This window comes from Mytilus edulis, chromosome 3 (genome assembly GCF_963676685.1).
Source record: "Mytilus edulis chromosome 3, xbMytEdul2.2, whole genome shotgun sequence".
Lineage (NCBI taxonomy): Eukaryota > Metazoa > Mollusca > Bivalvia > Mytilida > Mytilidae > Mytilus > Mytilus edulis.
The window spans coordinates 70036917-70051701 of NC_092346.1; the positions used below are offsets into that span (position 1 = coordinate 70036917).

Sequence of the window (14785 nt, forward strand, 5' to 3'; positions counted from 1 at the left end):
AATCCGGGTTACAAACTAAAACCGAGGAAACTCATCAACTATAAGAGGAAAACAACGGAACAACAGAAACACTAAATGCAGCAAAATAAACGCCAATGCAGCATACATAGAAACGAACTATTTGATACAACTGCCATATTCCTGACTTGGTACAGTAAGTTGAACCTGATTGTATGGCTAATCAAACCTCCCCCTTAATGACAATGTCAAAAATACCGCTAGAACGAAACTACGTGTGTTATAAGGACTTCCCAGTTTACTTTATTTTGGTTCAGAAAATAATTAAGTACAGACAAAAGTTGCTTGCATATGCCGTTGTTATTTTTCACCTCTTTTTAGCTGTTATATTAGTATATAAACTCATCATAGATACCAGGACTAAATTTAGTATATACGCCAGACGCGCGTTTCGTCTATAAAGACTCATCGGTAACGCTCGAATCCAAAAAAGTTAAAAAGGCCAAACAAAGTACGAAGTTGAAGAGCTAGAGGACCAAAATTCCTATAAGTTTTGCCAAATACAGCTAAGGTAATCTATGCCTGAGGTAGAAAAGTCTTAGTATTTCAAAAAATTAAAAAATTTGTAAGCAGTAAATTTATAAATATAGAGATTCTACCACTGCATCGAGTGTGATACGATATTTATCCACCCGAGACAGTCAAATTTTCAAATTTAAAACGCCGAGCGTTTTAAATATTGAAAATGTAAATGTCGAGAGTAGATAGATATCGTATTACACGATATTTGGTGGTGGAATCTGTTTCTTTAATGATTTTCAAATAATAATAATGTAAAATAATAAGCAGGCAAATTTTTCTTTCTTTTCGAGTGATCTGCAAAAAGATGTGTTCTTTCTACGTTGATTAAATTTTTTATACAATGGGTGCAGATAGGGATAAATTGACGAAGAATTAGAGAAAATATTTTCCATCAGAAATGTTCAAATGTAAAATGAAAAAGCTTTCCTTTGTCTGTATAATAGTTACATATTGTAATGCGGACATCCTGTGACAGCGAATTTTCTTCGATTTTCATTGGTCTAAGCATATTTTTTGGCATCTAGGTAAGGCGCACAGGGAGATAATTAGTGTAAAGTAAAGTTAAATAACGTGCAGCTTCCTATATCTATTTAGTATTGCTATTGCTAGTCGACACACATGCCAATTATTAATGAATGAAATGCATCATACAAAAAATAATGTTTTCAAAATATAAAATACGAATTATTATTCTATCGCATCTCAATTTGGCCAATAATAAAACAATATCAAATTTCTGCATTTACTTTATTCAATAACACCATTGAGTCTGGGTTGCATGACTTCTTTAACAGCATGTGTCTCAGTCCGAGCAACCTTATGCCATTGTTTCATGATTTTTTGCACCTAGGTAAGACAACAGTTTTCAAGCAGATAATTCTTTAAAGTTTGGCGAAGATAGAGTACCCATAGTTGAAAGCGTTCGGTGATACAAATGTACCCATCTGAGGCATTTTCCATAGCAACCTTAGACCAATTGAATTCTCTGCAACGTTTTGTGTATGTTCATGACAAAGCAGTCGACAATATTGACAAAAGACAAGGATGTGGTCAACTAATATAGATCACAATGTGCAAAACCCATAATATAGTATAAGCTTTAAAATGACCTGAGATGAAAAATGTGAAACACATTCAAACGAGTATACACACAGCCTAATATATTCTGAAAGCATTAAACGAACAAAAAAGTGCAGCAATTAAGGATAACCACTGGATAACAGACTCCTGACTGGACAATGTTGTATTTTCACATCTAAATACATGTGTCTTTTGTGTTGTTTGTTTTATATCAATAATACTATTCTATAACAGTAATCGTCATCAACTTCATCGAATAACAAATAATAAATATGAGGTTTTGACATGTTTTACTTCTTCATTATTTGATTTGTTTTACTTCTTCATTATTTGATTAATTGCAATAGACAAAAATATGGAATGTTTAAAATGTAAAACTGACACGGAAGTTTTTTCAGTTTCCATAACAGACGCTTGGTAGATCAAAAAGACAAGGCGAACTGTTCAATTACAAATAATTTTATGAATAAAAGAAAATATTGAATTATTTGTAAACCCGTACAATGATTATTTCATCCACTCGTTGAATTCGCGGTTTTTAAAATAAAATAATTACCCAGTTGGTTGTGTTTTCAGTGAGCACTTCAAGTAGCGAAAAACCATCGTTACCACTTTTCTGAATTAAAAGTATACTTTTAAGCAGAAAAACTATTAATGATTACATTTCAGCGATCATTGAGCAAATGACACCCTCCCAGAAAAGTCATAATAATGACCATTTGATTGAACTGTGTTTATATGTGTTTCTTGACTGCGCGACGTTTACATTAGTAATGTTTAGTACATCATATGAAAACAAACAATTCTTAGTTCTTGATTTGCTTTGTAAAAATTAAAAAAAATCAATAAAAAAATCATTGAATATTTTGATATTTCAAAATATTTCAATTTACAAATCTTGTTTACGAAAGGAGAAACTAAGAAGAAGCTCCATGGAACCTGTACCGTTTACTTAGTATCTGGAATCTTAAGTATAATTTCGATCAATGATCCAGAAAAATGTTCAAAGAATAAATAAGTTCTGAACATTTTAGGTTCTATTCAGACGACAAAAAAAAAGATATAGATATAAGCATTTCCCCATAGTGTTTAGTTTAGGAGAAGATCATCGTTTTTATTAACCAGAACAAAATATTGATAATTTTTAGAATTCTTTACATACATTCATCCATCAAAGACCATTTAATTTTTGACAAATAGTTTCATAAAAGGTATAATGTGATTTTTATTAAGGTTACAGTAGTAAATGTGTGTCACTTATGCTGCAGTTTTTTTACTCCCACTCAATGACACTAAATTGAAACTTTTTGTTAAGGAATTAATAACATTAGCATACCATTAGTGGTTCTCAATCAAATATTTACAAACTTTATCATCTAAAACTAAGCAACTGTAATAAAGTCGATATATCCAGATTAAGGGGTGGGTCCAAATAATCTTAATGGAAATGACATGTGTCCATACTTGTAAACCTGTAAACTAAGGATCATTGATTTACCATTAATGCTTCCTCTTAAACTGACTTTCACATAATATAGCCCCAACCCGGAAAAAGCGAGACAAACATGGCCAATTCGAATCAAATTTTGTTTAGGATGGCCATATCTTTCTTCAGATCGGAACGAAAAGGGAATATTTTCCATATTCTTTTTTTATTTCCTTTATAAAACTTTGTTGTTATCCTAAATATTTAGAATATCCGGATCACTTGTTGTTATATGATCAGTTTTTTTTTGTACAACACATTTTCATTGACGATTCACGCATGCTAAAGCACAAAAAATATTTAACAAATAACATATCACATAAAAGCCATTCGTTCATAAGGCATTTTGAACTATCAGTACACAATTGTATACAATATACACATTAGTTTATAGTTCAATTTAGAAATATACGATTGTGTTCGGTCCTGTTACACAAGTCCGCATTAAGAGCATACAAGCTAGTACAAATGTAACAAGAAAAATCGCACTATGCAAACACTCGTCTGTTCTGGTTTCTATTCTCGTCTGTTCTTGAAGAACTAGTATTTGAAACATGCTGTCGTCGATTTGTCTGTGAACTGTTTTGATTATTTGACGATTGAGTATTCCATTTCACATTTTCAGAATCCCTTGGTTCTGCACAACAGCAGTACCATACCAGACAAATAAGAAAAATAAGCGCTATGAAAAATCCAAATCCAGCAGAAAGTCCTTTTATCATATCATCTGTTAATCCTCCAAATCGACCCTGTAATAAAAAAACAACCCATATTTTTACTGCATATAACCACACGCACTTGGGGAATCGAACCCTCCTTTTTCTATATTTTTGGGATTTTTGTTTTAACAATATATATTAATTTTTACTTATTTTACCCTCTCAAATGTGTTCTTCATCTTGTCGTTTCGATTTTACAATACCTTTGGAGTATGTGGTACCCTCTGTTCTTATTCTTGTCCAACGTATTTGTTCATTTCTTTTCCCTTTATCTATTATATTTCACTATTTAACAATATATGGACTATTTTAAACTAAGCGCGAAATGGTACAGAATCCAGGAAATGGTGAATACATTAAACAGAGACCTTCGAAGATTCGCAATAAACCATGATAAACTCTTAATTCTCCAAAATAAAAAAATAAAATAACAAGATTTCCTGTTACGAAACTTTGAGTTTTCGAAAAATTAAGGATTTTCATATCTCAGGAATAGATTACTTAGCCATATTTGTCACAACTTTGTACTTGTTTGGCTTTATAACTATTTTGATCTGAGCGTCACTGATGAGTCTTATGTAGACAAAACGCGCGTCTGGCGTATTAAATTATAATCCTGGTACCTTTGATAACTAATTATGATGTGAGAAAATAAAAATACTAACAAAGTTCAAGACCTAACATGAACAACGGAGTTAATCTAGTGTTAAAAAATTCAATGTGATCAAAACCAACCAACCTAAGCTTTCTTATTGTTTCTAAAGCTTAAATGCATCACAGATCTATACTTTTAAAGTATGATTGACAGAATCTTTACCATCCCATTTTTTGAACTCAATCAGTAAACTAACAAAAAGCGCCCATGGAAAACGTACAATAAAATTCAATGCAGGAAAACACTTAACACCAAAAAGCTTGATACAGTTGATAACAAAAACACAAATGACGAATGAAAGATCAGTTTAATTTCGGAAATAAAAGGAAATCGTTTAAATTTGCTTGTAATACTAACAGAATAAAATTTTATTCTGAAACATTTCTTGACATTTGCAAGACATATTAGTCTTTTAAAGCTATATCAAACACTGCGTATTGAAAATCAATGATACTGTATAACATCTTGAGTATCAAATTCACACTTGACAGAAATATCATAGAATTTCTTAAACCACATAAAATATTTATCAAATATTTTAAATCTTCTTGGATATATGCAGATCGTTAATCCAAATCAGACACCACAATAATATAGTTTATTCGAAAGTAAGATATACTGTCTGCTCAAGATGTATATATATATATTAACATGTATATCAGTTAGATAGTAATGGACATCAGTTGTTCGACCTGTTAGTCAAATGCGTTTTGTAAATATATACTTTTTTTCACTTTTTTGGTCTTTTGAAAAATGGTGTTTGTGCTGTATTTAGGTTCTCTACAACGAATTTTTACATGCACACGTATAAAAATTGTGGTTTTTATCTAACGCAATCATAGGTTTGAACGTTGTTTTCAATTGAGACTTGTTTATATTTTTTCGTTTGGGCTTGTATTATATTTCCCCTCCGGTTTATATAATCCGTTCATCCTATTTCGACTGTTTGAAATTCAAGAATCTATCCTAAATTGAGGTAAATTATATATACTTCCAAATACTGTTTCTATCCCTTACACCACTGAAGAGACATTAGTTGTCGAAATCCGGATATGGTGTACAAATTTTCACCTCATGTTTGTGGTATACAATCTTGTCACAAGTTTATTGTTTTTCTGATTGGTATTTTAATATACGTATAAAAATTGCGGATTTTATCCAACGCAATCATAGGTTTGAACGTTGTTTTCAATGTAGACTTAATTAAATAGTGATGATATTCAGTACTACATGTTACGATGAAGACAATATTGCGAATATTGTTTATGAAAAAGCCAACGGCTATCTCCAACCAAAATGAATTGATTCTTCGATAGACAATACATATATATATCGTTTCTTCCATTGGTGAAGAATGTCCTTTGATACATATTAATGATAAATCCTCGAAATTTGCCAAGATCTATCTATACTGCAGTTTTGTGCCACCTTAAGGTATTTATAATTTGACCATGGCCACGATCTATCAAAATTGCCTTTAAGCGATTATAATTTGGCAACATGTTCAAAAACGATAAAACCTTGTAAATTTGGATCTATTATAATAGTGATTTTTTTAATAAATAGAGGTCTTTTAGAACAAAGCCTTGAGAAATAAATCCAAGGAAGATGGACACTGACTACCTTTTTTCTTACATCTAATCATTATCATAGAACAAACGAGAATGTGTGGTTGTCTTGTTTAATAAAGAAACATATATGATATTTCCATTTCATTCGAATATTAAAAATGTCGATTATCTCTAATTCAGGAACAACAATAAAATATCACCAACAAACAAAAACACTGTATTTCATCAAAATGAATTCAAAATGATCCAGATGTTAATTTTGTCTAAGATGAAATTTCTTAATAAATATATGTTTTTTTAGCTAAGAAAATTGTTTAAAAATTAATTTAAATTTAATTTCCTTCATGCCTAGGCGACTTGACATCTAAAATGAATTAATGAAGAATATTTTGATATGATTTTGAACAGAAAGGCAGGGTAAATAAAGGCAATAGTAGTATACTAAAGTCATAAATCGATGAGAGAAAACAAATCCAGGTTACAAACTTAAACCGAGGGAAACACATCATCTTTAAGACAAAAACAACTACGACAATGAAGTGCAACAAAACAAAACGCGAATGCAACATACATAGAAACGAACTATTTGAAACAACTGCCATATTCCTGACTTGGTACAACATGGTTTTATGACTAGCCAAACCTCGATCCCGCTTGATGGCAATGTTAAAATTGCTGCTATCATGACATTGCATGACAGAAATACAGTACAAATAAATGCAAGAACACACAGGACATAGAAATACATAAATAAGTACTATAATATTACATTTCGACAAGTTAACCACAGAATAATAACGAACACCTAAAATGAATTTACGACAGTACACACAACTAGCATAATAGAATTACGAACTTTGCGTTGCACTAATGTATCAACGCCACAAAAAGCGGTGTCACAGTTCAATTTCTAAAATTTGAAAATAAAATTGGATAAAGTCTGTAATGGTGTTATTTGATATATTTTATAACAATTACAAGAATATTGTATTAGGGTTTGTATAATTAATTGTATTATCTAACTATGGCGGTTGTTCTTCTAAATCAAACTGTGTAAAACAAATAAATCCTGTGCATATAGTTGCTTTTAATGCCCGCGTCACACTGTCCCGAATTTTACGCCGATGGCAACACGATAATGGAAATTTTCAAAATCGGGACTAATCGTATCCAGATCGGGCTATTCGTAGTGCCATCTCTATCCATCGTAGAACCATCGGCCACTTTTTCTAGCATTCGGGGACAACTTCGGGAAGGGTTCTAAATTTTTTAACATGTTAAAAAATCCCCGAAGGTGCGTCCGATGTTGAGGGTTCGTATTGAGTTCGTATCACCATCCTCACCATTGTATTGTCACCGGGAATGCATCTTTGCACATCGTATTGCATTCGTGTTTCCGTCGTTTCCATCGGGCAGTTTTGACATTACGATGTCTACACGAATGAATCCCGAAGATACCCGAAGGTCTTACGATGGCAACACGACTTCGTGAAGACCTTGTAATCCCGTCGTGTTGCCATCGAATAAAAGTACGAAGGCGACAAGATGGAACTACGACGGCAATAAATCCAGCTAAATATAAGTTAATTTTCGCGCTAAAATACATTTAAAGTGCCATGCGCGATATGCACTGGCCAGTCAAATACGACAGTTAAGAAAGACGTTCACAAAACATGGAGATCATATCATATGATTCTATGAGAACAAGAAAGGCGACATCGTTGTTTCTATTAATTCATATGGAACAAGAAGAGCAGCTATTACAGGCTCAGGGTTTTCTTTTACAAGTAAAATATTATTTTTTGTCAATTTTTCATATCAAGTATCATAATGAAAATCATAAACGCGCCTCGTACACCAACACTGCAGGTACGCGTATATAGGGAAACCAACTTTTTCTTCATTATTTTGATTTTTTATGTATCGTCTGAGTTGTTGTCACACAAATGTTTACTCCATAACCATTTTGTTTTCTATATGTCATATTTTGCCGCATTTGTTTCTTTCCCCTCATCCTTCCTTTTGTCTTTATTATTATGATATTCTCTTGGAAAGAGCTCTTTTTGAATAAAAGGGATCAACGAACCCATTACCTTACCTTTAAGATAGATCAGTAAACATGGGCAAAATTATGGGTGATTATTCAGACTAGTGCGAACATTTTACAGTTTAAACAAGGCAATGCCTCGCGTGGCATCCCCTCGTATGTAACATATTGGGGACAAATATGGACACTATATTTGTATATGACACATGCAGAAAATGGTAAATTGAATATGCATATTTGATACATAAACTATTTTTTTAGAAATCAACCAAAACATTCAGTAACTGGAAATACCTTTAATATTGTCTTTAGAACTAGCAGGTAAAAAATGAGCAACCAATTTCCTGTGTATTATGCTATTTTAATCTTTTGAAGCATATTGGTTTTAGAGTGTCCACAAGGGTGATATTGCCTTGTATTACAACTGCCACTGTGACCTTGACCTTTGAACTTTAAAGTCAATAGCGCTTAAGATATTCTTAACGAGTAACACCATACCAAGTTTTGAGCATTTTGGTTCTAGAGTGTCCATACAATTTTATCTACACGCAACTTACATGTAGTAGGCGAGGGGATAATAAACTAAGTTTTATAAGAATTAGACAAAAAGATCGATTTCCCGCCATGCATGGCAGACTTGTACAGAAACGATATGTTGTCGAAATTCTGTTCGTATCTTTTAGACATCGTATTGCTATCGCGCCATCATCGTAATCTATCGTGTAGCCTTCGTAATCCATCGTGTAGCCTTCGTGATCCATCGTGTAGGCTTCGGCTGATATATGAAGCTTAAATACCCGTCTTCGGTTAACCTTCGTATGTCCATCTTTTGCTCTCGTATATAATTTCGGCACCATCGTATAGACTTCGTTATTCATCGTACTTGCTTCGGTCACTTTTTGGTATTTTAACGAGATCGGGACCAACTTCGTACGAACTTACAATTTTCGCATTCGGGTGTCCATCGTATATAAAAATCGGGACAGTGTGACGCGGGCATAACTAAAATCTTATTAATGAAATAAGTGATTAATTGTCTCTACTTTTACTTACGAATAGAAAAATAAACAATAGAAATAAAACTGCAAACGAAATGACACAAAACAATATCCAATCAGAATTACTAATAGAACATCAAACTGAAACTGAGGTAAACACATCAACTATAAGAGAAAAACAACGAAACGAAATAAACACTGAAGTGCAACCCAAAACAAAAACGACAATGTAACACACACAGAAACGTTAGTTTTCTCGTTTGCATTATTTTACATTGTCTTATCGGTGCCTTTTATAGCTGACTATGCTATATGGGCTTTGCTCATTGTTGAAGGCCGTACGGTGACCCATAGTTGTTAATATCTGTGTCATTTTGGTCTCTTGTGGACAGTTGTCTCATTGGCAATCATAACACATCTTCTTTTTTATATATAAGATAACCTGGCATTTTCATGACTTGGTACTGGACATTTTAAGACAAAATGTCGGGTTGAACCTGTTTTTGAGGCTAGCCAAACCTCCCGCCTTTATGACAATGTTGATTATAACACTAAAATGATAACATTACAAAACAGAACTACAAATAAATGCAAGAACATCACGGACTGTGAAATACACAAATAAACATTACAATAGAACATTTCGACATGCTAATAGTTATCAAAGGTACCAGGCTTTTAATTTACTTTTCGGTTGAAAACAAAACTTTACGACAAAAGAGATGATTTAAGCTTTCCAATTGTGAACTTTCCATTTCTAAGTAGCAACATTCCAGCAGCACCTGCATACGGGGTATATATCTCCCAATTGATACGATATTCCCGTGCTTGTATTTCCTATCATGATTTTCTTGATAGAGGGTTGCTACTCACAAGGAAGCTATTAAACTTAGAGTTCCAAATGGTGAAGTTGAAATCATCCCTTCGTAAATTTACGGACGCCATCACGAGTTGGTTGACCGTTATGGAATAACCGTTTCACAAATGATATCGGATATGTTCCTTACGTCGTAACTACAATTCCCTTCCCTTTCATGAATGTGACCTACCGAATTAGACTATTTACCGGATTAAAATTTTGTAATCACATAAGCAACACGACGGGTGCCACATGTGGAGCAGGATCTGCTTACCCTTCCGGAGCACCTGAGATCACCCCTAGTTTTTGGTGGGGTTCGTGTTGTTTATTCTTTAGTTTTCTATATTGTGTCATGTTTACTATTGTTTTTCTGTTTGTCTTTTTTATTTTTAGCCATTGTCAGTTTGTTTTAGATTTATGAGTTTGACTGTCCCTTTGGTATCTTTCGTCCCTTTCTTCTTTTACTACACCATACGTGTGTTTCGTCTTCATAAGACACACCAGTGACACTCAGATCAAAATAGTAAAGAAAGCCAAACAAGTACAAAGTTGAAGAGCACTGATGACACAAAATTCCCAAAAAGTGCGGACTAACCACAGAATAAAAACGAACACGAAAAACAACCTATTCGTTATGGTGTCCCTTAAATTTACGGAGTGTCATTTTTATTTTTTTTTCAATTCAAAAGACAAAAGAGTTTCTTCATAAGTCACATCATAAAAGACTAATTTTAGTTTCTTGTGTACAATTTGGAAATTAGTATGGCGTTCATTATCACTGGACTAGTATATATTTGTTTAGGGGCCAGCTGAAGGACGCCTCCGGGTGCGGGAATTTCTCACTACATTGAAGACCTGTTGGTGACCCTCTGCTGTTGTTTTTTATTTGGGCGGGTTGTTGTCTCTTTGACACATTCCCCATTTCCATTCTCAATTTTATTTGTCTACTATTAGTGTTTTTAGGGGGTGTAGGTACATTACATATGTTAAACTTACCGAATCTGTTGAATTTGACTTCGCTTCAATCACTGAAATGTATAGAATGAACGTTATAAAAAACCTAAACCATGTAAATTGTAAGTTTAGCATAAAAAAATCGGCAACAAAAAAGTTTATGTCAGTAGTCAATTTCATTTAGTGACATTTCTTTAGTATTCTTTTCTTAAAGTTTCAAAAATGTTTTGAATTGTAAATACATATATATGCATGGAGTAAGACACATATTTGACCTAGACAAAGTTTTGTTAAACCGTCCATTGATATTTCTGACACGCCCATATAGAATGTAAAACAATGGTTGTAAATTTACATTTATACCATTTGAGTTCACTTCCTCCTGTTTTACGTTTGATTCGTGTTTCTCCAGCTTTGATTTTCTGAGTAATTTGTGTTAATTGTTGTTTGTTCGTCTTTTTCTTTTTTTTTAAATCAAGGGATAGTCCTTTTTTCTTCGACTTCAGTTTTTCAACTCGCCTTCCCTTTTGGTATATTAATACTTCCTTGTCAATATCTTTTTAGAGTGATTCTAGTGTAGATATTTCGTTTCGAATATGGGATAATCATTTGATGCCAAGATAATTTTTTCTGGATTGAAAATTAAATTTATTTTTTTGCTACGCTTGCTTACTTTTTAATTATTTATTTTTTTACATATTTGTTACCCGCAACTAGTTCTTACCAGGCCAAGCTATTTATTTTCAAAATCCTCCTGGTCCTCAACCCAGAAAATATCAGTTTAATAGTTGGGACGGATAAATATGTACAGGTTTCCTAGTCATAATACATGGATTATTACCACTAGATTGAAAACTTGAAATTATGTAGCAGATTCTTAAACACAGTCGCCAGAGAATTCTATAAGATGAACAATGAAAGAGGTGACCATGGTTTTTGTTCCTTGTCATGTTTGTAGTATGATATTCAAATAATGACAACTAGAGTTCAGATTGTAGATAGTTTTAATAGAAGACAATACAATGATAAAACAGATAGACCGATGGAAGCAAAATCATGTCATAAATTTAATGTCGTATCCCTCAGTCCAAGTGTCCAACTACACTCCTTAACGTATAGATGCATATTGTTCATAATATTGCCACTATACTTGCTTTCTTACTAAACTGAAATAGCAGTTTGCATTGCTTTACGTATTATAAGCTGGCTATTCAGTATATATTTTTTTCTAGAGTATTACAGGTCCTTGAAAGTTGTTGCGTTTATTTAAGTATCAGAAGTGACATGTATAATTATCCTGAATATAATAAAACAACCAAAAGATAATTTGGGAAGAAAAATGTGGTTTTTAGTCTTATTTGTTTTATTTCTAGGTAGGAAGTATCAGATCTGCTGGTGAAAAAATATTATATTCAAAGATGTATGTTGGAGAACACTGGACAGATGTTAAGATGCCAAGAAAAATTCTGACAAACGAGTTAACCTAAACTTTCCAACTCAACAATATTTCTGTATTCGGATCATACAGTGGAATGGTCTTTACCTATCAAACAATCTCTTATGGTTAAACCTTTTTTTGTAATATTTTAAAAAATCTTACCAGAAAATAATAGCCAAGATATAAGTCCTGATAGTAAATCTGTCATTTTGAAATTCTTATGTATCATGTTGTGAAACTGATACATCTTTATAAAACAATGTCATCACTATTGTCAACTGAATTTAAAATTAATAATACTTTTCATTTAAACTTTTAACATATGACTATAATAGTTCCATAAATATTGTTACTAAAATCTTTATGAAAATTATTCGTTTATTTAATGCGGCGCACAATATTTGGCTGGCGTAAGAAGACAATCGTCAGAATCAATGGTGATGACTTCACATTTGAACAATTCCTATCGATTTTGAATCGATCGATAAAGGTAACGAATCAGAAAGAAAATGTACCTGTTTTTAGCACATAAATGACGCAGAGAAAACGATAAAGAGATCGTAATGACATAACGCCGATCCTATACAGCGATCACTACAAGATATTTTATTTGAAAATTACAGAAACCCATCACTGGTAGAAATGTCTATTGCAAGATGTTACACGCTTCTTTCATTTTTGTACGAATTACATAATAATAAACCCAATTTTACTGTATTAAAATGAGGGTATTAAGTCGGTTGACAGTACAATGCTGGACTGTTTATTTAGAAACATGACAATTGTTCGCTTACTTGAACTTGGTACAACAAATGAAGCTTTCATATGTAACTAAGAAGCGACTAGAATCAGTGGTACAATTCTAGCAATTATTTTAGTAAGGAAACGGCGAGTTCAAATTTAAGTTATAATCTGTGTAAAATTTTATAAGAATGACAGACATAACCTGGGACTATTGTACTATTATAGTATAATATCTAGACAAAACATACCAATTTTTAAAGAAAAAGCTCTACATTGGAAATCATTTTAAGATAAATCTAAGAAGAGAATAGGAAAATTTATTTGCTCTCTATACAAATCTGCATATATTTTAAAAGAATTAATTTAGTAAAATTTCAAAACATTAACAGAAATATATTTTAAAGAGACTCAGTGGTGTGCAAAACTTTACCAAAATCTATAACATAGCCCTTTTTCTTGACCTTAAACTCTTAATTACATTTGCCAAAATTCAAATGCTTTAGGTTTCTCACTTTTTGCGTAACAAATATGTGTTATTTATGTTTCAAGTTGATTGTAAGTTCATGAACTTAAATTTCCAGTACTTTTGCAATTTATTTTGATTGTTTAACGAATAAATATTCGTTCTAATATTGATTATCAATTAAGGTCTATTGGACAATATGCTGAAATTAACTAACAGGAAGCCAGATAAAATCAATAGAGATTTTATTATAACCAGGACAATTTCAATATCCGTCTTAACAATGTGTCGGAAAACGGACCTTTCTTGAAAGAAGAATCATTAAGTATTTCATTGTGTAAAATGTTGACATCTTCATGCAATGTCTAATATCGGAGTCTCAAACAAATAGATTTTATGTTTTTTTAGTTCAACTACATGACTAATGGGTAATTAAACCTTTAAACAACAAAACATCAGAACAAAACCTGTCATATGGACATAAAAAATAGAACAGTGACGTATGAGCTGGGGGGAAGGGATGAAATACCTTAGCACTTTTTTTACCAAAACATCTACAGAAAATAATAAATGCAAATAAAAGAGGACACTAGACTATAATAGACAATAGGGATTTTCTTTCATTTGCCACTTTCAGAGAGGATTTCACCTTTTGCTTTTCTTCTATCCCATTATATTGCCATCGACAAACTTGAATCGGCAATTTGCACTATAGGGGTTATGTTAAGGGCATACGATACAGTTTTGATCCCGTATTTACAGTTTGATGAAAATTTCCATAAAGCTATTTTTTGCCTGATTAAATCAAATATGTAATAAAATATATACCTTCATGTGCTACTTTTTGAGTTAAATGAGGTCGAAATTTTGTATATTTGCTCAAAATTCGGATTTGTGGCCGTATTTTCCCTTTCGAAAGAAAGCCATAACTTTTTTATTTTAAAAGATAAACACAAATTGTTTTTTGTTGAATAATTTGTAATTTCTGTATTTTATAAGTATCCTAAAAACTTATGCATTTTTTATTCAGAAATAACTCGTATTTATCAAATGGTCATGAATTGAGAAAAAAACGTAATTTTTGCTGTATATTTATCAACATTAAAAAATTGCACTATTTACAGTTTTATAAAATTTGGTTCACATAATCTCCCTGCAAAATGAAATAAAATGTCGTTTTAAAAAATAGGGGTCCATGAACTCGTTTTCAAATTAAATCAGTTTGGATGAA

General features: G+C 32.1%; 1 protein-coding gene across 1 annotated transcript; it reads right to left on the reverse strand.

Moving 5' to 3' along the window:
• Window positions 1-1427: 1427 nt before the first annotated feature.
• Window positions 1428-12729, reverse strand: LOC139517282 (uncharacterized). Its single transcript, XM_071308183.1, has 3 exons — window positions 12510-12729; window positions 10952-10983; window positions 1428-3855 (listed from the first exon to the last, which is right to left on the reverse strand). Exons 1-3 carry the CDS (start codon window positions 12592-12594, stop codon window positions 3595-3597), a joined length of 378 nt encoding a protein of 125 aa, XP_071164284.1. The 5' UTR covers window positions 12595-12729; the 3' UTR covers window positions 1428-3594.
• Window positions 12730-14785: the final 2056 nt, after the last annotated feature.

Bases quoted from the DNA above. Each gene is read 5' to 3' on its own strand.
- LOC139517282 (XM_071308183.1), bottom strand. From the start codon at position 12,594: ATGTATCAGTTTCACAACATGATACATAAGAATTTCAAAATGACAGAT. The intron at 10,984-12,509 runs GTAAGATTTTTT...TATACATTTCAG, and splicing joins ATCTTGGCTATTATTTTCTG to TGATTGAAGCGAAGTCAAAT. The intron at 3,856-10,951 runs GTAAGTTTAACA...TTTTTATTACAG, and splicing joins AGTCAAATTCAACAGATTCG to GGTCGATTTGGAGGATTAAC.